Source organism: Acomys minous (assembly GCF_964271855.1).
Source record: "Acomys minous genome assembly, chromosome: 3".
NCBI classification, from domain to species: Eukaryota; Metazoa; Chordata; class Mammalia; order Rodentia; family Muridae; genus Acomys; species Acomys minous.
This window is the reverse complement of record NC_140485.1, coordinates 54145677-54169107: the sequence shown is the minus strand read 5'-3', so window position 1 is coordinate 54169107 and position 23431 is coordinate 54145677. Positions and strand designations below refer to the sequence as shown.

The 23431-nt window shown below is 39.8% G+C and overlaps 1 protein-coding gene across 22 annotated transcripts in view; it reads left to right on the top strand.

Moving 5' to 3' along the window:
• PHF21A (PHD finger protein 21A) overlaps nt 1-23431 on the top strand; it is a 180776-nt gene that overhangs the window by 27251 nt on the left and 130094 nt on the right. For 15 of the 22 annotated variants that reach the window (XM_084776662.1, XM_084776661.1, XM_084776650.1 and 12 more), the window contains 5 exons: nt 2540-2580; nt 4119-4230; nt 10019-10162; nt 15281-15313; nt 17797-17862. In XM_084776662.1, coding sequence (XP_084632788.1) covers nt 10109-10162; nt 15281-15313; nt 17797-17862 — 153 coding nt within the window. In that variant the 5' untranslated portion in view covers nt 2540-2580; nt 4119-4230; nt 10019-10108. Of the gene's footprint in view, nt 1-2539; nt 2581-4103; nt 4231-10018; nt 10163-15280; nt 15314-17796; nt 17863-23431 lie in introns of those variants that run through there. The other 7 variants (XM_084776646.1, XM_084776649.1, XM_084776648.1 and 4 more) reach the window with 3 other exon arrangements.

Sequence of the window (23431 nt, the reverse complement as noted above, 5' to 3'; positions counted from 1 at the left end):
TTTAGTTGCTGAAGACACAAAGACAGTATAGAATTTAGAGGATAAACGTATTTAAAAGCTTGCTAAAGAATACAGCAAACAAGAATGAGAAAAAATGTGTTTTAGAGCTTAAATCCTGTCACAAATGAGTGTAGTTTCTGTGAGAGTTCACTAATACTCAAATAGCGCAGAACTCATTTCTACAAAGAGACTTAGCACTCTTTTGGACTTGGCTGTTAGAACTCATCATTCATGTAGGGTATATGCATGGAAAAACAACCTGCGCAACTTGAGAATATCCTCAGACGTGAAACTCTTTCTGTTAATTGCACCTGTTGGTCCTAAATCCATTTATTAGGGGTCAGCTACGACACAAAACTTCTCATCTTTGGCAGAGGAAGTCATTTGAAGCAGGAGGACACATAGAGTCTAGTTTTTAGTAACTGTATTATTTTACAGATTTATTGAGTGATTTTTTTTTTTTAATGTTTGGGAATCCATTCTAATCCTGATGGTTAAAACAGCTATTTAGATGGACTCCTGAGAACTTTAAAAAAGCACTGCAATTCAGAGAAGAAGGAGGAGCTGGGTGCGGTGGCACAGCATGCCTTTGATTCTAGAACTCAGGAAGCAGAGGCGGGCGGGTCTCTAAGTTCCCTGGCCAGCAGCTAGTGTACATAGTGAGTTTCAGCATAGCCAGGGATATGTAGAGAGATCTTGTCTTAAATAAAAACAAAACAAACAAACAAACAAAAAGGAAGAAGAGGAAGAGGAGGAGGAAAAGAATAGCCAAGTTAATTCCTTTTGGAAGTAAATATAGAGTTTATGAATCAGGGGCCTTATAAATTACTTTATGCTTAATATGACTGTACATGGTTAACAAAAATTTCTCTTCTGAGAGACAGGATTTTTGACCTACCTGGAGGGAACAAGAAACTATTAAAGTAGCATAGGTCAGCAAACATGTTATGTTTTAGCCATAGTGAAGACAGCGTATCATGTGGAGTTTAGAAAAGTTAGTGCTCAAAGTGTTAAGAGCTCCTTTTTAATTTTAGTTCCCTAAAACTTGGTCAGGATTCTAAAGCTTTGCTTTTCCTTTCTGGCTTTATCGCTGATTATGAATATGGCATAGAAGAATCAATATGTGTTTGTGGCTTACAGTCCCAAGCAGTGATAAAAATGTAGGAATATAGATGAAAATTTGATTAAAAATTTGATTATATTATTTGTTTATACTTACTTTAATACATGTTATTTTATACATTGTATAATGTGAATTAAAGCTTTGCATGAGACAAATCTATTTTAAGATTTATTACAAAAAGGCATTTTATTTTATTTTATTTTTTGTTTTTTCAAGATGGGATTTCTCTGTGAAGCCTTGGCTATTCTGTATTCACTGTTAGATCAGGCTGGCCTCGAACTCACAGTGATCTGCCTGCCTCTCTGTCCCAAGAGCTGGGATTAAAGGCGTGGGCCACTGCTCCCAGCTTTTAATTTATTTTTTAAGTTTGTTTTTATTTGTACGTATATTGGTGCCCTGTCTGTTTGCATGTCTGTGTGAGGGTTCTGGATCCCGGAGTTACAGACAGCTATGAACTGCCATATGGGTTCTGGGAATTGAACCTGGATCTTCTGGAAGAGCAGTCAGTGTTCTCCACCACTGAACCATAGCTCTAGCCCCACAAATACACATTTTAAGTGGACAAAACTAAGGCCTTATAGTATTCTTTATACTTTATTGTAAAGAGATGGCAGTGGAGCCACCTGAATGAATAAAATACATACGAGTTTTTTATCAGACTACAAAATACACAAGTGCGTATGCTGCATTTACAGCTGAGATCAGTGCAAATAATCATAAGTGTCAGATCACAGCTACATAAAGCTGGCTGGCAGCACTGCATGCTTGGAATAACTCGTAGTCTCTCTTGTTGCTTTCCAAGTGTGGTCCTGAACTCAGGTGTAAGTATCTGTAGAAGATGTGGCAGTGTGTTGGGCTCTGTGTGGGTGAGTCATCTGTGGCTATCACTTACTTTTCATTGGGTTTTTCTATGTTACCTGAAACACACACGGTATCAGTTGATAACTGTTAGTTTCATTGGTGAGGCTTCCTGTTGACAACTTGGTGATAGTAGTTAGTTTTTTGAGGAACCAACATTTATGCTCTTACTTTTGACTCAGGATGTCCTTACCCTCCTTGCCCATACCAATGCTCTCCTCGTGTTCAAGGGTCATCTGTACTTATTTTTCTTGAAAAGCTATGTTTAAAGCAGAGGTTTAACTGCTCTTGAGTTCCTTCTTTGTTGTAGAAAGTATTCATTTCTTTGTGTGTGTGTGTGTGTGTGTGTGTGTGTGTGTGTGTGTGTGTAGCCTTGGCTGTCCTGGACCTTTGTAGACCAGGCTGTCCTGGAACTCACAGAGATCCATCTGTCTCTGCACCCAGCTAGGTTTTTGTTTTGTTTTTCCTCCTTCAAAGTCAGAAATCTTTGAGTCTTTAGCTTTTGATGACATCAGAAATCTGTTTGTAGTTTAACTCTGGTTTTCCTTCTCTTAACAGGGAATTAGAGAGCTGAAGGAAAACCAGTTTCCCCAAAATTGGTAAGTACTTTTACTAAGCAAGCATAGTGTGCATGATTCTAGCTGGACTTACTCAATTATTAAGTGATTATGTAAGTGATGGTTTTTTATCCCCCTCTAAAAAAGTTTCTTTTCTCCAAACAAGGCTTTACTGTTTGGGCCAAAGTGAATTTTTAGCTTCACATAGCTGTATCTGAAATGCATTTGTATTTCTGATAACTTCACTAGACTTGCATGGTCCTGATTTTGAACTCATTAAAACTTGAAGGCCCTGTTGCCAAAATGCACTAATGCCGTAGTTAGGCCTGAGAATTCAGAGTCAGGAAAGATGAGTTCAGATTCCTGTTGTGTCCTGTGCTACTGCACTGCTGCGCTTGCGGCCTCTCTGTGCAGACTGGCCAGGCTGCTGTGGCCGCGTGACCGTTCCCTTCAGGCTGGAGCCTCTTGATGTCTGTCTTCTGATGCCTGATATTTCATTGGCTTCAAGTCTGAGATTATGTTTTTATGTGTGTTGTTTTGTATACTTTTTAAAAGAAGAGAGAGAGGCAAATAGGTGTTTTCTGGTTTTGTTTTTTGTTTGTTTGTTTGTTTTTTGTTTTTTTTTGGTTTTTTTTGAGACAGGCTCTCTCTGTGTTAGGCTTAGCTGTCCTGGACTCGCTTTGTAGACCAGGCTGGCCTTGCACTCACAGCGATCCACCTGCCTCTGCCTCTGCTGGGATTAAAGGCGTCTGCCACCACACCTGGCCTACATTTTTCTTGATAGCTTCTTTCATAGACTGTTTTACAGCTTACATATTATTGTACTTAGTTTTTGGATGTCTTAATTCATGATTGTAGATTACACTGGGTGATCTGGTGTAATAAGCACATGGCAGATATTAACTTTATTTGGAGTGCACATGCTATGAGAAAAATTGAAGGTACAACTGTGTATTTCTCCAATGTAAGGCTGCTTTAAAAAAAATACTATAGCTCAAATGGTAATGAATTCAGTGGGTAGAATAGATAGAGCAGATTTTTGGGTTTGGTTTTGGTGTTTTGGGGCAGGGTCTCACTCTGTGTAGCCTTGGCTGGCCTAGGGCTGGCTATATAGACTATAGGCTGACTGTGAATACACAGAGGCTGCCTACTGAGTACTGAGGTTAAAGGTGAGCAGCACAGCCATGACCAGCACATGTCTGGTTTTGTGGTCCTGCTTAGTATCTCTCTGGGGTTTGAGCATAAAAGGGAGTAAACCAACTGACCTTAGATTTTGCTACCATTTACTCTTACTGGTTTTCTCTTATGGAACTCCATAAAGTAATAGTCTTACAAAATCATGCAATCTGTCCTACATAGCAGTCTCTTTGCCTATATCTCTGACAGGTTGCTACTTATTCAGATGCACATTGAATTCTATGCTTAAAAAAATGTATGCCGTTGTTTTCTGTAATGAATGTGCTTTGAGAAACTCTGCTTCCACAGAGTCTGAGGTTGGGCTGGGGTGGGAAAAGGGTCTGTGGTCAGATAATTTGGGAACTGCTGCACTGAACAAAGTTAAACAGGTTTCTTTACTGCAGGACTTCTCAGAACCTTTAATGTGCTAATGTGCATTGTGAGTCTCCACGATGGGGATATGACATGCAGCATTCTTGAATACTTCTAATGACAGGGAGCCCACTACCTCATAAGGTAACCCATTCTTTTTATTTTTTTATTTTTTTTTGTACAGCTCTAATCCTTAGTTCTTCTTCATTTTGATCTGAACTCTTATCTCCTGTGACTTAGTTCTCCTGTGATAGTGATTGATTCTGCGGGACACCTTCCTGCATTACCCTTCCTGTTGTGTGTATTTATAAGCTTCCGACCAGGCTTGCCTGAACTCCCAAATCATTCCATTACTTTTCAGTACACATGGCAACCAGTTCTAAAACCTTAGACACTTCATCACTGTGCTTTTGTGCACACCCTCCAATCTTCGAGTTTCTATAAACTCTGTTTTATTTCATTGTTCCCCTTGTTGGGTGCGGTTGGGTTTGTAGGCACGCTTCCTTTCCTACATAGAGGCGGGGCTTGGAAGAGTAGGAGTGTGCAGGCAGCCTGTGTCCCGGTGGCTGGGTCGGACCTGTACCCTGGCATGAACCTGATGGTGGGGAAGAGGCTCAGCCTCTGAGGAGGCTGTTGTGGGAATCCCTAGCCTGCCGCAGAATCCACCAGAGTCCTTGTGCAGCAGTGCTTTGAGGGCTGCCGTGGTCTTTAAATGACCCACTCTCCTCCTTGTAACCCGACCCACTCAGAGGTAATGTAGCAGATAAGAAACATCATTTGTTAATCAGTAAAGAACAATAACTATTAATTTGATTTTGTCAATAGCTGTCATAACCCAACTTGAGCACAGCACAGCCTGGTCAGAGCCCAAAAGTAGCTAGCCTCAAAAGTCAGGGTGTCAACTTCCAGTTTCTGTTGACTTGGGGAACGTCACCAAAGAAGGACTGCTCTGAAAATGAGAATATATTGAAAGTTTGTAGAATAAGAAGGAAAATTAGATTTCTTAATACTGTTTTTGATTCATGTTAATAATACTTGAAGCTTCCAACAAGTGCTATTAAAAGGTCTCTTTATTTTTAGCATCCGTGGTCATTTTCAGCACTATTGGTTAATCATCAAAGATTTTTATCTCACTGCATATTAAATACATAGTAGGAAACTGGAGCCTAGTATTTTAGTTTTGGGAGCAGGTCGAGTAAAAGGATATATAGATCTGTATCTGCTGTTTCCTATTTAAAATAATAACTCTCTAAAAAAAAAAATGTCTGTAAATGTAGATCAGAAGTGGAGATGCTCGCATGTGTAGGAAACGCATGTGTAGAGAACACAGAACAGCTTTCGGCACAGTTTGGGAGCACACCGTGTCGTAAACTTATTAAAGTAATTCTTGGTTGACCTGTCAGATTTGGATAGGAAAAGAATTCTTGTGAGTTTTGTAGCTAAGTATTTCTTAGCAGTAGAAGAGGTTACAGCTTCCCTGCAAATCACAGCAGAAGGCCCGCAGGCCGCGCAAGGCTATTCAGAGCAGTTATAGCCCCATTCTTAGAGAATCTGAGACATTTAAAATTTTTTGTTTTATATTTTTAGATTTATTTTTATTACTTTGAGTGTTTTGCGTGCATGCACATCTGTGCATCAAATGCATGCCTGGTATGTGAGGAAGTGATAAGCCTCCATGTAGGTGCTGAGAATCAAACCTGGGTCCTACTTTCAACCACTGAGCCAGAGAATTTGAGAACTTTTCTTTAAAGTTTAAGCATGAAGAAGTTTGTCAGTAGCTCAGAATTTGATGGTTTGCAAAAGGCTTTGGCAAGACCGTCACTTGATTTAACCCCCATAACATCCTGCTGCAGGTGACATGAGTCCCATTTCCTCAGAGGATCAGATTGGCCACAGTGAATGAATGGCTTTGTTTTGTGCGAGGCAGTGAATGTTCTTTCTTCACCATCCAGCTGCCCCCTTTTTTGGGTGAGATCTGATTATTGTTTTGTTTGATTCATTATGATACTTGCTGTGTGGGTGTGTGCGCGTGCCTGTGTGGGTATGTGTATGTGTGTCTGTGTTTGAGACAATGCCTCTTATAGCCCACATTGGCCTTGAACTCATTGCGTAGCTAAGGATATCCTTGAAGCCTTGATCCTTCTGCCTTCGCCTCCCAAGTATTACGACTACAGACCTGTACCTTGGTATCTGGCTGTTCTAGGTTACCTGGTGGTTTAGTGTGTGCAGTGTTGAAGGCAGAAGGTTGGCATGATGTGCTAGACAGGGAGTTCTCAGCCATGGGGTCATGTGGAGAGGCTGGGTAGGAAGTGACTGTTACTGTCTTGTGAGTCTGTATAGTCACCGTTTTGTAACTGACTTGTTTTACACACACACACACACACACCTATTAGAACAGGGCAAATATAAATTCTCTCTCATACCTTTTGGGGGCTGACAAGATAGCTCAGCAGGTAAAGGCACTTGCCGCCATGCCTGAGGACCTGTTTGATTCCCAGAATTCACATGGTGAAAACAAAGAACCAATTTCAAATTGTCGTCTGACTGCCACACACACTCCATGTCATGTGTGCTCCCACCCAGGAAATAAACCTTATTTTTAAGTTTTAAAAAATAATGCCTTCTTGTGAAGCCGCAGACTGACTCTAAGTGGTGTTCATATGACGTTGCATACACTAAGATCCTGATGGTTTTAAAGGCTCCATCATGTTTGGCTTGTGTTTGTAAATTATAACTTTATGTATTTTAACTATATAGACCAATCTCTTAAAACAACTGTCCAGAAAGAGACCTTTCTGATGAAAGATTTCAAATCCTCTTCTAGTCCTTCATAAGTTTCTCTGTGACCAGTCATGATCTTTTTTTAACCCTTCAGTGTTATTCCGAAATGAAATGGGTAATTGGCATTTAAATGCCTTTGTATATCTCTAATAAGCAGGCAACAACGTGATGGAGGGGGGAAAGCTGTCAGCTCCTCGTTAGCTTGACTGGCAGGCTTGTTCTACCACGCAGGCTCTGACATTTAGAGTCTCCAGGTTAAAACCTTGTTTTTACTCTTTCTTCCTTCTTCCCCACCCCCTTCTCTCCCCCCTCCCCCTTTTCTTTCTGTGAGACAGGATATCACATAGCCTAGGCTGCTCACAAACTCACTGTATAGTTCAGAGGCTGGCCTTGAACTCCTGGGATCACAGGAGTACGCCACCGTCACCACACCCTGCTGCCTGTTCTTCTTCTTCTTCTTCTTCTTCTTCTTCTTCTTCTTCTTCTTCTTCTTCTTCTTTTTTTTTTTTTTTTTTTTTTTGAGATTTTTTTTCTGGGCTTTTTTTTTTCTTTTGCATGTTATAAATGTTTATTAATAAAGCTTATTAATTCTCATTTCTTTTGTTAGTTGAAAGGAGATATGCATTGTGTATGGAAAGTTTGAAAATATTGATATTCCCCAAGAGACGAAAGCTTAATAGCTCTTAGTACTTTTTCCCAGCGATGGCTTTAGCAGGTGATGAAGTGCACCAGGCCCACCCTAGGCAGCCTAGAGCTTAGTATCATGCATCTTGAGCATTCAGGGCAAAACAGACCTTCTTAAATGCGTGTTTCTGTCACTAGTACAGATGGCTGTCTTCATAGTTGTTGGTCAGTCTTCAGTAAAGTTGTTATGAGTATGTATTTATTTTAAGATGCTTTCAGAAAGGTATTCTCATTCATGTATGTCAAGTGCTTTGGATTAAGTTTCTGTTGGTAATTCTTATATCTTGTGGGAATTTCTTTCCATACATTCTTGTTAATTCATGTGAGAAAGCCTGAACTATATAAACAGTGCTTACCTTCTGTCCTGGGTTTTATGAGTTCTGTGTGTCTGTGACCTGCTTGTTTCCAGAGTTGGGTTTCATCTGAGCTCTGGTGAGGTTGTCACCAACAGAGGAGTAAAGGGGGCCTTTCTGATTCTGAGCGTGCTCTTGCAGCAGGGTTATCCTTAGTGTACAAAGAATTTTAGGATACATATCTGATAGAACTTTGTAAAAATTAAGACCATGTGGTTTTTATGAACTGTAATATAAACAGGGTATGGTAGACCACATTTATAATTCTAGACCTCAGGAGTTAAGATAGGAGGATTTTGAGTTCAAGGCCAGGCTGGGCTCTAGAAGAAGTTTGAGTCAAGTCTGGATTATATAGTGAAACCCTGTAAAACAGAAATTTCATGTATAAATTAAGAGTTTGAGAAGGGAGATTATTTTAGCACTTAAAATTGGAGTGGCTGATACAGTTTTCAAATTAGCAGTTGCAAATCGAGAGAGTGTGAACAGCCATAGGAGTCGAGCTACTAATGATTCTGTTATGTATTATAATCCCACAGTTTTTAGGGTGGTAAGTGACTGAAGTTCATGATATGTCTCCTTTGAAAAGTTATTTCCCCTAAATATTCCACCTGTACAGAATTTTATGCTTAACAGTAACTTTTTGCCAGTTTCTACAGATATGACTTTGGAAGAATTTTGCTCTTTGAAATTTTAATCTTTTTTTAAAAGTCACAATATTTTGATTGTGTATTATGTAAATAACATGGTATATAAACCCTGGAGGTGAGATAGTCATTGATGTTTTTGTTTGTTTGTTTTGGTTTTGGTTTTTTCGAGACAGGGTTTCTCTGTGTAGCCTTGGCTGTCTTGGATTCACTTTGTAGACCAGGCTAGCCTCCAACTCACAGCAATCCTCCTGGCTCTGCCTCCTGAGTGCTGGGATTAAAGGAGTGTGCCACCACTGCCTGGATTGTCATCAATGTTTTAAGCACACAGAGATTAAGTAAATACAATGAAAACTAAAAACCCCAAGACTACCTTGTAGTGAAGGTCTCATCGTGGCTCTGTAAACTGGGGATCGCAGAAGACTTTGAGAACCTCAGACTCGTGAGGACTGTCTGGGGCTAATGCTTGCTGGAAAGCCTGGCGGGTGTGAGTCTTGTAGTCAGGCACTAGTTTCCTTCCTCAGTGCCAAAAAGTAGTGCTGATTACATCTTTTATATGTATAAGGAAGAAAATAGATCTTTAATAAAGATTAAATTTATTCAGACAAAAAATATGCCTTTGCTTTGGTAGACCACTCCAAATCACGCCACATTTAAGAAAAGAAAAAAAAAGTTTAAAGAAAAATTAACGATTTGGTTCAGCTGCCGTTGTGATGGTGTAGATAGGAAGATGAGGCTGGGTGTCCCAGTTACAGTCATAAGTTCAGATTTTGGCCATCTCAGTGTTACTCAGTGGTTACTCTAGTGGTCAGAGAAATGCACTGGCAAGTTTGAAAATGATACAGTGGCCACTACAAAGCTAGAAACGTGCCAGCATTAGACCATTTCAAGTCCTACCCACAAAGATGGATTCCTTTAGTTCCTGTTGTAACTACAGGGTTACAGTACATTGTTTCTGTGTTAAATATTAACTTGTTAAATTAAAACATTTAAGTCACACAAGACAGTCCCTTTGTTTTTTAGAATAGAGTAAGAATGCAATCAAATTAAAATACCTCCCCACGGTGCTTTAATTTAACCCTTGGGAGACTGGGAATTCTTCAGTGCACTCTGATTTTAAAATGCTTGACCATGTTTTGTGTCTGCGTGTTCTGGGCAATGACAGTCTCCCCTGCTAGTTCTTATCTGGGTGGAAGTGGCCCCCAGTGCTGAGCACATAGTAGGTGTTCATGTGTTTCCTCAACTGTCACTTTTGCTGTTGTATTTCTTTTCTTAGATATTTGAAGTGTTGTATAGAGGAGTGCTCAAAAGAAGAAAACCCAGAAGTTTTGGTACTGAATTGTTTTTAAAAAGCCTTTTGGGGACACTTTCTTTGTATTACAAAATATAATATTTTTAATTTAATTATTTTGACAAAAAAATTTGTTTCTTCCTAACACAATGATCCCAAACATCTTATGATCTCTACAGCTGCAGCAAGAAGAGGAGCTTGTTATTTTAAACGGAGGCTGAAGACACTGTAGAATTAGCAGACATAAAAGAAAGTGGAGAAGGTAGAGGATGGAGTTGCAGACTCTACAGGAGGCTCTTAAAGTGGAAATTCAGGTTCACCAGGTATGTTGTGTTATTGGCTTCCCATACATACTGTGTTGCTAAGGAAACAGGCCCAGCTCTGTGTTTTGGTCAAGTTATATAATCATTCTAAGACTTACCCGATGACCATGGCATTTGCCCTCAGTTGCTGCTCCACAGTTGAACTCATACTGTTTTAAGAACTTTTATAAGTTATTCTTGAAATCTTTTCCAAAAAAGGAGGACTGGAAATGTTTTTTGTTTTGTTTTGTTTTCATATCCTAAAGGTATTTGAAAAAAACTCTGCAGTATTTCTGGCCTATTTGATGAAGACCTTCTGTATCTGTGACGCTGTCTTTGCATATTTATTTATTTTTGCTCTTTTGAGACAGAGTAGGTGGAATTGGTTGGCCTGGAAGTCCCCATGTAAACTACATTGATCTTGATTATGTTGGTCCTCATGGCTCTCCTTTCCCAGTGCTGACTTTCCTCCTTTCGCCATGATAAAAATGAAATATATAGCTGGGTGGTGGTGGCGCACATCTTTAATCCTAGCACTAGGGAGGCAGAGATGAGTGGATCTCTGTGAGTTCGAGGCCAGCATGGTCGACAAAGTGAGTCCAGAACAGCCAAAGCTACACAAAGAAACCCTGTCTCGAAAAACCAAAAAAAAAAAAAAAAAAAAAAAAAAAGAAAGAAAAAGAAAAGAAAGAAAAAAAGAAAAGAAAAGAAAAAAGTTTAGAATGCAGTTTACATTCTTTTAATTCCTCATAAGATACATGCCCAAAATAAATATTTCTTGAATTATCTGTAAATTGAACTTTTTAACCATTATCTGATTTTATAACATAACAATTATGAAAAATTTAGTCTTCAGTATGATGTTTTAAAGTCAATTAAAAACTTAAAATTAGGGTAAACAAGGTGGCTTAGTGGGTAAAGGTGTTTACTGCCAAGCTTTACAATATGAATTCAATTCCTGGGACCTATACAGTAGGAGCAAAACTGAGTCCTGAGTATTGTTCACTGATCTCCACATGTGTGTGCATGCATGCTCTCCCCCCCCCCCCCCATCTCTCCACCCCTCCCTCTATCCCCTCCCTCCCCCTCCTCTCTCTCCTTCCCTTCCTCCCTCTCCCTCCTCCTCCCTCCTTCCCTCACACAAACTCTAAATAAAAATAACAATGAATTATACTCCTTGATTCAAGGGATATGTATTCTAGGTATTTTAAACATTCTGAATATTAGCTGTCAGTCTGTTTCTCTATATGTTTAGCTATTTAAGTATAAAGTTATAGCCTTTTAAATTGAGTAGTTAAATATTTTTATTTTATGTATGTATGTATATGTGCCTAAGTATATGTGCCTACTGTGTGCATGTAGTGTTCTGCTAGATCAGAAGATAGTGTCAGTGTCAGATCCCATGAAACTGGAATGACAAGCAGTTGTGGGCCACCCGATGTGAGTGCTAGGGACCAAGCCTGGGTACCCTGCAGGAGCAGCAAATGATCTGAGCTGCTAAGCCATCTCTTCAGCCCCCAAATTACAGCCTTATATTTGTCCTGAATTACTATACTTTGAATGCCAATTAATATATTTTAAGCTAACTATTTGTTATTGTGTATGTGTACATGCATGATGTGTGCTTGTGGGTATGCATGCCATGGTGCATGTGTGGAGGACAGAAGACAACTTTGTGGAGCTGGTTCTCTTCACTTCTATGTGAATTTCAAGCTTGTTTTGTGTGTGCGCATGTGTGTGCCAGAGCACATGCCTGTACCCACCCAGGACAAGGGTAGACACTGCATGTCTTTCTCTGTCACTATCTAACTTATTTTTTGAGACACGATCCCTCACAGAATGTGAAGCTCACTGATTTTCTAGACTGGCCAATGAGGTCCCAGGTTCCTCCTGTTCCTCCTATTTCTCTGTCTCATCTCTAGAGTTACAGGCGTGTCACCACACAGCTGGCCTTTTTTCATGAGTGTCAGGGATCAAGACTCAGGACTTCTACAGCACTCAGTTGACTGAGTCATCTCCTTAGTCCCCTTCTTTTCTATTTTTTGGGTAAAAATAGCAGTAAATCCAAATGAAAGTCTTTATTCTGAAGCTGCTGTGATTGGCTGTGGAGTGATAGTGTATCTAGTTTCTGAACATGACCCACTCAGGAAGGCCAGAGATGACGCCAAAGCGTGGGGCTCAGGCACTGGACGGATCCAATGCAAGAGTGGACTTTTACCTAAACATTAAATAAAGCCCAAGCCACCTTTTGATGCATTTCTAGTTAGGGAATGAAATTAAGTAAAAGTCAAGCTTTTAAGGTAACAATTGTGTTAGGTTGTCTAGTGTTGCTGTGGTGGGGTCTGGTTCCTTTATGTGTCTGCATGTGTGGGTAGATGCACCAGTGTGTGTGAGAGACTGACTATTAGCTCCGTAGGGGAATGAGACTAGTTTAAAGCAAGCAGAAGTTAAAGTTTTTCCATAAAGGACCAGATGGTAAAATATTTTAGACTGCATGGTCATTTATAATCTCTGTCACTGCTGTGCTGTGTTGTTGAGTAGGCAGATCAGCTGCCACAGGCAGTGCATAAACAAATAGGCGTGGCTCAGTTTCATAAGACTTTATTTAGCAAACAATTGGTGGTCTGGATTTGGGGGCTTGGCTGTGATTTTCTTACAGACCATTGAAAATGGAAGCAGTCATCTGGTGGAAAGTAGCTTGTAAAGCTCGATTCCAGTTTAAAGTCATGGCATATGAATAGTCTAGTGAGTTCCTCATCTTGTTTGTATGAAATATAGTTTAACTGCGTATCCATAGAAAAGCTGACTAATTTATTTCATGCAGAGTTAGTTCTTAGGAGTGTTAGATTCTAGTGTCACAAACTGCATTGATGAGTCAGGGGTTAAGAACACTTAGGGCTCTTGCAGAGGACCAGGCTTGATTCCTAGCACCCGCATGGTGGCTCGTAGCCATCTGTAGCTCCAATTCTGAGGCATCTGAAATCTGCCTCTGACATCTGAGAGTGACAGGCATGCACATAGTGCAAACATGAAGCAGAATATCATGCACATACATACAAGCAAAAAATTACATGCATTATTTAAATAAATAGCAATTTAAAGAAATCCAGTGTTGTGGAAGAAAAGCTCTTTCTTCCACATCTTTGCAGATAATAGCCAATTCTGCTGTAACCAAGTCAAAAAGGACAGACTTTATTTTTTATTTTTCAAGTATTAACTGCATTTATTCATTTTATGTGTGTGTGAATTTGTGTGTCACAGCACACATGTGGCAGTTGGAGGACATCTCTGTGGAGTTGGTTCCCTGTTTCCACCAGGTGGTTTCTAGGGACAGAGCTAAGGTTGTGAGTTGTGCGTAGAAACAGTCTTTGCTTACTCAGCCATCTCACCAACCCAAGTCAGCCTTTAAAACAGAAGTGTGGCTGGATGTGTAGGGATGTGTACATTCAGTTCTCTGAGCCTGTAAATGATGCAGACTGTACAGTTTTAGATGAGGCTGTGAAGAGCTTGTCTTGTCAACCATGGAGCAGAATTTCACCATACACACTTGGTGTATTTGAAACCTCAGATATCCAGGATGTATTTTAGCACCAGGAAGAAAGACTTTTGTCTAGCTAGAGTAAATGTCTTTTAACTTGTCAAGCATTTCTTAGGTTATTACAGCCTGTTCACTCATCTTAAAATTAGTCCTGTGTGTATCTCAGCAGATTTGAGGCAGCAAAGTTGAGTTGGGGTTTGTTGCTTTTAATCTTTTTTTTTTTTTTTAATTTTATGTGCACTGGTGTGAAGGTGTCAGATCCCCTGGAACTGAAGTTACAGACAGTTTTTAGGTGCCATACGGGTACTGGGAATTGAACCTAGGTCCTCTGGAAGGGCAGCCAGTGCTCTTAACCACTGAGCTCTCTCTCTAGTCCTAGGGTTCATTGCTTTTAAATAGAGGCACAATAATAGCAGGGTCTGTTAGCTGACTGCTTGACAACTAAGAATTAAATGGTCAACAAGATGGCTAAGTGGCTAGAGGTCCCTGCTGCCAAGTCCAAAGACCAGACTTTATAAATTCCTGGGACCCACATGATGGAAAGAGAACCAACATCTGAAAGTGGTCCTCTGACTTCCACACATGTGCCATAGTACCATAGTACATGTGTACATAAACACACAAATAAATGAAAATATGATTACAAAAACTAAAAGGAATAAAACTAGAACGTCTCATTACAACAGCAGTTTGGTGCTGTTTGCAAGTCATAGTATTTGTAGTTTAGTGTATTAATCCATATTATCACACCTCAAACTATAAGAGCTTGGCTCCAATTTAATAGAGGAGTGTGTTAATGTATTTTAGATTTTATTTTATAAGAACATCTTAAAAGTGCCTTGTCATCCAACTGTTTCTATTATTATATGGAAAATTCACTTGAAAAAAGCTAATCCTAGGTACCTTCAGCCTTCCTGGATCCCTTTATCTTTTAAATTCTTCTGTACCTCTATCTAGTGCTTGCTCGCTTGCGCTCTCTCCTTCTCTCTCTCTCTCTCTCTCTGATGTGTGTGTGTGTTTTGTCTGCACTGTACACGAGCGTGTGTAAAGCCTGCAGAGGCCAGAAGAGGGTGGTCAGCCACTCAATAAGAGACTTCTTCTACTATAAGATCCAGACCAGTAGGCCTGCCAAACCTGTATTGCTGTATACAAACAGCTTGATTGTAAAAGGTATAGCTCCTTCCTAGTCCTTGTTTGGTGTTTTGAGACAGAGTCTCACTATGTAGCTCTGGATGTCCTCAAACTCATTATGTAGACCCAGCTGGTCTCAAACACAGAGAGATCTGCCTCCCGTGTGCTGGGCATGCACCACCATACTGGCCTGCATCCTGCTTATTGAAATTGAGAAGTCACTGTCCTCTTCCACATTGACAAAGCAGGTAATTTTTTGTTTCAAATATAAAGGGATAGTTGGTTCTTCTGTTACAAAGAGGGCTTCATTAACCTTTTACAGACATCACCAACACTTTTGGTCTATTTTGATAGTGTGTGTGTGTGTGTGTGTGTGTGTGTGTGTGTGTGTGTGTGTGTGTTTTCAAACCTAAGTAGCCATAAGAGTTAGTATATGAGACTAACAGTTCTTTTTCTCTTTTTATTACCAGAAACTGGTTGCTCAAATGAAGCAGGATCCGCAGGTAAAAAAATCCTGTTGTTATTAACTTAATTTTTAAATGTAAAAACAATAGAAAATGACAATGACAAATGACTTTTTTAGACAATAAGCAATAAAGTGTAGATGTTAGTTAAATTTAAAACACAATTTTATTCCAAACAGCTCATATTTTTGCATGTTGATATTCATGTTTTATAGGTTTAAAAAAAGTCCAGTTGTAGTTTAAGATTGCTGTTGTTTCAGCCTTGTTACTGTTATTTTGCTTTTTTGTTAATTGCTATGAGTATTTGTAAATAAAAAAAAATCAAAACAACCCCCCCAGGCTTAACAGGCTTCATATAGCTTAAATACCTTTCTTTACAAAACTACTTTTGAGATTCTAGGTCAGCTTAAAACTCTCCTTTCCTCTCCCTTGACCTCTCAAACGCTGAGATTGCGGGCTTGTACTTCTTTACCTGGCTTAGATTAAATCATATCTTCAGAATTAGAGTTTACCAGGCTTTTTAAAGTCTCAGAGTTACTGAAATGCCCCAAGCCATTTTTAATTGTGTGGAGTTTATATATAAGACGCCTGAATACTGGATTTATAACCTTTTCAGTAAGAATTTTAGAATTATTATTATTATTGTTTTGTTTGTTTTTCAAGACAGGGTTTCTCTGTGTAGCCTTGGCTGTCCTGGACTCCCTTTGTAGACCAGGCTGGCCTCAAACTCACAGCGATCCACCTGCCTCTGCCTCCCGAGTGCTGGGATTAAAGGCGTGTGCCCAACTAGAATTATTTTTAAAACAGTATTTGAAATTTGCATTTTAGGGCTGGAGAGATGGCTCAGAGGTTAAGAGCACTGACTGTTCTTCCAGAGGTCCTAAATTCAATTCCCAGCAACCACATGGTAGCTCACAACAATCTATAATGTGATCTGATGCCCTCTTCTGGCCTGTGGTGTACCTGCAGGCAGAGCACTGTGCACATAATAAATAAATAAATCTTAAAAATAAAAGAAATTTGTTTTTTGGGTTTTTTTGTTTTTGTTAAGCCCCGAATGTCATGTGTAGCCAGGGATGGCATTGGCCTTCCAGTCTTCCTGCCTCCAGTTCTCAAGTGCTGAGGCTTGTGTCACTACACTTGGCTGTGAAATTTTTATCTTAAAAAGAACCCTTAAAGAGGCTTTCAGAAGTATCTTATATAATAATCTGTAAAATGATAAGTTTAATTCTTATATGCAGTTGACGTGGACTTTTTATTCCCTTCTATAGAGTTGCCTTGCCCGCCAGTGATTCATGTTGTCACTCAGCCAGTGTCTTCTTGGCAGCCGCTAGACAGCGGGCCATACATGCGAAGTAAAATAAATTCCTCAAGAGTAGTGCTAGGTAGATTGATTTTTTTTTTGAAGTGGGAAATAATATTCAAATTGAGGATTCAGTGGTCTGATTGTTGTATTTTAATACAATTCATTGAATCTGAGAACTGGCAATTGTGGCCTGCATTTATTCCTATTTGACAGTCTGCCTTCCTTGAGAAACATCTTTTTTTAATTTTTATTTTCTTTTTAGCATGTTCACAATTTAAATTGAATTTAGAAGACCAAGTGGCAACAGATTGCTAGGTCCTTTATATTTAATGTGGTGATCTATATTGTCAGGAACTGAAGTACTCTCAGAAGCCAGCAGTTCTGTTAGTTCAGGACCATGTGACAGCAAGTTCTTAACCTGGAAAATCTGAGGGTCAGTAACTTATTGGACAACAGTTTAAGTGACCTCAGAGAAGTCTTATGTCAGATACATCTGAAAAATTACAAATGAGGTAAACTGAGTACAGGAGAGAATATGTGCCCCAGCGCAGGGAAATAAGGAACTGTATGAAACAAGTAAGTATCTCAGTGGGGCAACGCTCAGTTTTTCAAATATGTTAAATATTGGAAAACTTGAATACCGCCCCCTCCACCCCCAGGAAAGGCAGACATGCTCAGTGTATTTCATCCAAAATAGTACTCTTTTCGATTCCTAGAATTTCAGCATGTTGATTTGAATGATGTGCTGTTAAGGCAGTTTCAGTGCCAACAGCTTTCCAAATCTAGGCTAAAACAACAAATGTATTTTACTAAATAAGAGAGAGGACAAGTAGAGAAAAGCCTCTTATCTTTGTTGATAATGCCGCTAAGCAGCAGGGTGTGCATACTTTAACCTCCATTTTCCTGTTTTTGTCTGATTAGTGGAGCTTTAGGTTTTCTGTCAACTGATACTTTCTATAAAGAATAACAATATTTTAGGAGAAAGGTGCAATTAGAGTACAAGATGAGAAAGTATAAAACTTGCTGTAATTCAAAACAGTTGTGAGGGCTCTGTCCCTGTTTTGGTTTAGGGTTGATATTATGCTTATAATTGAATGCATGGGAAGTTTGACAGCTAAAGGTTGCTTCATCGCTTGTAATGCAGTGTGCACAGCCTTCCTGATACTATGTTAACAAATGAATATCTTTCTCACAGATATTTTTTCTTTCCAATCAGAATGCTGACTTAAAGAAACAGCTTCATGAACTCCAAGCCAAAATCACAGCTTTGAGTGAGAAACAGGTAGGGGAAGGCGGGGACATATTTTTAACATTGTGTTCTAAAGATATGTGTGCTTGAAGCTTCTAAAAGAACTGCTGTTTTTCTTCATGTGTGAAAATAAGTGTGGGCAGCCAGACTCAGTTTAATTTTGCTTGAGCTGTTTATCTATTTTTATTTTTGGTTGAAATCAGTCTCTAGAGTATCCCATGAGTATATGCTACTGGCAGATACCTAGAAGCAGTTTGGCAGGCAGGCTGCCATTAACTGTTTATTAAGCTGTAGTTTGCCCATAGGGGAAGGGGCAAAGAAAGTGAGTGGGCGTATGTGGTATGGAGTCCTGTAGCAGCTACATCTTCTTACCCGTTTTCAAGGCTTGAGCTGACATTTAACTTACGTAGGTCTCCTGTTCTAAGTGTTGTCAGACTTTTATGCCAATCTTTATCGGATGCTGATGTACTATTTGAAAACTCTTTGACGAGAATTTGTTAGACGTACTTTATGTAGGGCAAGAGAGGACCATCTTGTATTGTATAAGGAGTGCTGCTGGTAACTTTCTGTAGAGTGGCTTCCACTTTACCAAAGGAGGCAGTTCCTGCCACCAGGTGGAGTGTGACAGTTGATGGTGCTGTAAATTCGTATCTGTGGTAATCTGATGAAGCATCCCTTTTCTCTTCCCTCACTCCTCTCCTCTGGTTAAAGGGACAGATAACTGAATTAGTTGATAGTTCAGTGCTGGTGAAATCTTGCTGAAGAGTTTTGACAAAACTGTTTCCAATAACGTTGAATGTTATGTTGTTGTCTAAACAATAGCAATAGATAAATATTTCCTGCAGATTTCTGATTGTGTTTCTTATTTCACAGAAAAGAGAAATAAACTTTGAGAATCACAGATGAGTTAGTTATCTTCTAAGCTGAGTGAAGTGAAGCACTGTTTTTTTAAAATTTTATTTATTAATTCATTCATATTACATCTCTATTGTTAGCCCATCCCTTCTATCCTCCCATTCCTCCCTCCCTCCCACTTCCACCCTATTTCCCCTCCCCTATGACTGTGACTGTATATGATCATAGGATATAAAATCTCTTCTTGGTAGCCTGCTATCCTTCTGAGTGCCACCGGGCCTCCCCATCAAGGAGACGTGGTCAAATATGGGGCACCAGAGTTCATGTGAAAGTCAGTTCCCACTCTCCACTCATCTGGAAGCACTGTTTTTTATTCTTCTCTCTTTAATGCTTTCCAATCTTGTCTTTCCACAGACAGGAGGTGTTTTAGATTAGAGGGAACCAGAGGCAGAGAAACTTTCATAAGGGAAAGTAGAAACAGAACTGGTTAGTGTGTGCCTGGGTTCTCTAGACTCAAGTATGTTGGTGGCAGTGCCTGGCTTTAGAGCTCTGGCAGTTCTGAGCTTTCTTACAGTTGCAGAGCTCCTTTGACAAGGTGCCAGTGAGTAAGTCACTTTTGTAGAGTTTCATGTATTCTACCAGCCAGAGAAGGTGAAAGTGATCAGTGGAATTCGTGGTGGGGATGGGAAATGCCTTTACAAAGTTAAAAGAACTCAAGGCTGCATTTCAGGGAAATGGGGCAATCAAAGAAAAATCTGTATTTATTTGAAAATTTTGTTTGTGACAACTGATGTGAAGGTTTGTGTCTTAGTTATTGTTCTGTTGCTGTTAAGAAACACCATGACCAAGGAAAGCCTTTAATTGAGGGCTTGCTTACAGTTTCAGAGGCTTATGGGAGGGAGTATGGTGTTAGAGTAGCAAATAAGAGCTTCATCTGATTCACAGGCAGAGAGAGAGAGAGACAGACAGAGACACACATAGAGAGAGAGTGGGGGAAGGAAAAGAGACTGGGCCTGGCCTGGGCCTGCAGTGACACACTTTCTCCAACAAAGCCACACCTTCTTTTCCTTCTAATCCATTCAAAGAATTCCATTCCCTGGTGACTAAGCATGTAGATATATGAACCTGTGGGGGCCATTCTGATTCACACCACCATAGTTTGGTTTATTCTGTAACTTCTTAGTCCTTAACTGACCTCATTTAGGGAATTGCAATTGCCCATTCATCAGCTGACAAAAACAACTAGCATCAGAAAGACCTTAAACTGAAGTGCAGTCTTGCTGGTTTTGTATTTGTTTAACTATAAAATAGCCTTCTTGATAGAGTAGGGCAGGGCAGGGTTTAAAGAAGGAACACTGTCAAACGTGAATGTTGGCTCTTATCCATTCCAACAGGAAACCTTGCTGTTGTTTATCCGATTACAATCTAAAATAGTTTTGTCTTATAATGAATTTTTAATGCCACCTGTTTGTTTTTCTTTGTCTAAAGACTGCTTAGACTTCAGTAAAACTTTTCCTTTTATTTTAGTAACTAAAGTCTGCATTATCTTAATCACCTGACTAATAGTTTAACTTAACATTTTTTGTTGTAAGAAAAATTAAATATAAAAGTCTAGAGAATATGTCATAGTTAGAGTTAAAGAAGAAACCCTTTGTCAAATATGCATGTATATATTTGTACAGTTGTACAAATAAAACATAAGCATTCTTATTTTGTTATATTTAAGAAATACAACACTGCAGACAGTCACCAATTCTTATAGTTGGTGGATTAGTTCTTTTTGTTTTTTTTTTGAGACAGGGTTTCTCTGTGTAGTCTTGGCTGTCCTAGACTCGCTTTGTAGACCAGGCTGGCCTTGAACTCACAGCAATCCACCTGCTTCTGCCTCCCGAGTGCTGGGATTAAAGGTGTGGGCCACTACGCCCGGCGGTGTATTAGTTCTTATTCATTAATACTTCAGTCTTTGATAGTTAGCACTTTAAAATATGATCCTTGGCGAACATCCTCTATACCTAAACCTCAGCGAATTTCCTTGAATGCTTGTTTGGAAGTTTCTAGTGCTTTCAAACTGTAACTTGAGATTCTGGAATAGAAATTCTAGGGTGGATTTAGACTGCAGCTTCACCCTAAAGGATTCAATTTGTGTCTGTTTAACTCAAAACATTCCTAGACTCAGTTGGCTAAATCAACTGTGTGCTATGTAGTCAGTTAAAATCATGGCTTAGTGACGTAGACTATCTTCTGCTAAGCAGCATTACAACCCATATTTGTGTTTGCTGTATATATGCAAATGTGTGTGAAAACACTATCAGTAAAAAATGTTGGGAGGTGGTCATTTTACATATAATTCTTTTCCCTCCTTACTCTTCTGTATGTATTTTTAAAAATCTCCGTAGTACATGTATTTCATTTTAAAAATAGGGAATAAGCAAGAAACATTAATAAAAAAAAATTGACACCAAACTCTGGTTAGTACCTGGAGTAGTTAGCATCTGAAAACCTTGTGACAGTTTCATCCTGCTCCATGATCCACTCTAATCAAAGACTTCAACTGTTTTGAGCCATAGTGAGGCTACAGTGTACAAGCAGCTATTCATTTCCTTAACAGGATTCATTCTCATTCTGCACTCCCCTCCATGTATATCTGACAGCAGTATGTGGTCCATGGCAAGTGACTGTTATAACTGCACTACACCCCTAGCCCTAAGGCAGTTATAACATCCCAAAGTGGGACCCTTGTTCCTAGGAGGAGTTAGGCCAAAGTTGGTATTCATTCAAGTAGGTATTTCCTGACTCAGCTTGTCAGCCTACCTCTCTGGCTTCCTCTGAGGAGCTAACCCCCAAGCTCCTTTCTCCACTCATAATCTCTCTTAAGCCTTTTCCTTTTCCTTTATAGTTAATGCCATTTACAGTCAGGTTTGTCTGAATGGCTGAAACCCCCACGCAAAGATGACTTAAACAGGCAAACTTGTATTTCTCTGCCATCCAAAAGTGGACAAGGCTGGAAACAGTATCTGTACAGTGTCAGAGACCCAGGCACCGCCTGTTCTTTGCTCTGCCATTCTCAGCATGAAGCGTCACATCAGAATCCGAAATAGCAACTCCATCTGCTGAGAAGGGGGAAGTCAACAGAGAGGGGGCCCTTTATTTTTCAAAGATGTTTACTGGAAGCTTTATGTACCACTTCAAGTTAAATCTCCTTGATTTGAACTTAGTCACATGGCCTCACTAGTTGCAGGGAAGACTGGGAAGTGTAGTTTATTTCTGGAGGCTGTGGCCAGATAAATTTAGGCACTGTATACTGCAGCTAAATTCAGTTCTACCACCATTGCATACCACAGTTTGTGATTATAGATATAGTTACAATATTATTTTTAAAATGTCTTACTAAATCATTTCAAGTAGACAGGGTCCTGACAGTGGGAGTGGGGTGTTTTGACTCTTTTGCCTGCTCTTGGGACCCTTTTCCTTCTACTGGGCTGTCTCGCCTAGCCTTGATGTGAGGGTGTGTGCCTGGTCTTATTGTAGCTTGCTGTGCTTTGTTTTGTTGCTTTGTTCTGAGGGGGAGGGAGAAATGGGGTAACTGGGAAGAGTGGAAGCTGAAGTCGGGATTTATTGTATGAGAGATTAAAAAAAAAAAAGACGAAATTTGTTTCATTTTCTTCTTTATCCCTAGTATAATATTTCCCATAACATTTATCACTTTTATTTATTTGGAGAGAGGTAGCGCATGCCTGTCTGCCTGCCTTCCTTCCTTTCTGTTTTCTTTTTCTTTTCTTTTTTGTTTGTTTGTTTTGAGATAGCTCTAGCTGTCCTGGAACTCTCTCTGTAGACCAGGCTGGCCTTGAACTCACAACGATCCACCTGCCTCTGCCTCTGAAGTGCTGGGACTAAAGGTGTGCGCCACCACCACCCGGCTCTGTTTTGTTTTGGTTTTCTTTTTCTTTTTCTTTTTTTTCTTTTGGTTTTTGAGACAGGGTCTCTCTGTGTAGCCTTGGCTGTCCTGGACTCACTTTGTAGACCAGGCTGGCCTCAAACTCACAGAGATCCTTCTGCCTTTGCCTCTTGAGTGCTGTGATTAAAGGCGTGCGCCACTGCACTCGACCATATTTATTGTTTTAACACAATAAATGAGGTACTTTTCTGGTTTTAGCAAAGAGTTGCCATGTATGTAACCATTCTCAATTGGTCATTTTGGTAAAATAGGTTCTGAAGTCTTTGGAAAGGTCTTTGTGTCTGCTGTGACTAAATACATTTCATATGAATAGAATAAGCTAGTTGTGGTAGTACGCTCCTTTAGGCCCAGCATTTGGCAGGTGGATCTCTTTGAGTTCAAGGCCACCATGGTTAACATAGAGATTTTAGCTCAGCCAGGCTACAATAGTGAAACTTTGTCTTTATTTAAAAACAAAACAAAACAAAACAAAACACACACACACACACACACACACACACACACACACACACACACACGCCAAGTCACTGTATCAGTTAGCTTCTTGCTACTGTAGTGAAATAAATAAAGACATTTATAAGTTCAGAATCCTAGAGCCCTGTGCTTTGGTACTCTAGTGTAGACAGCACATCCTAGCAGAAGCACAAGTACAACAAACTGTATCAAGAGAAGAAGCAGAGGATGAGACTGGGTCTTAGCGACTAACGCCTCCAGTAAGGCTCAACCTTCTGAAGACTCATCACCGCCCAGTAGGGCTACTGCCCCCGAGGACCAGCCCTTTAGCCTTTTAGG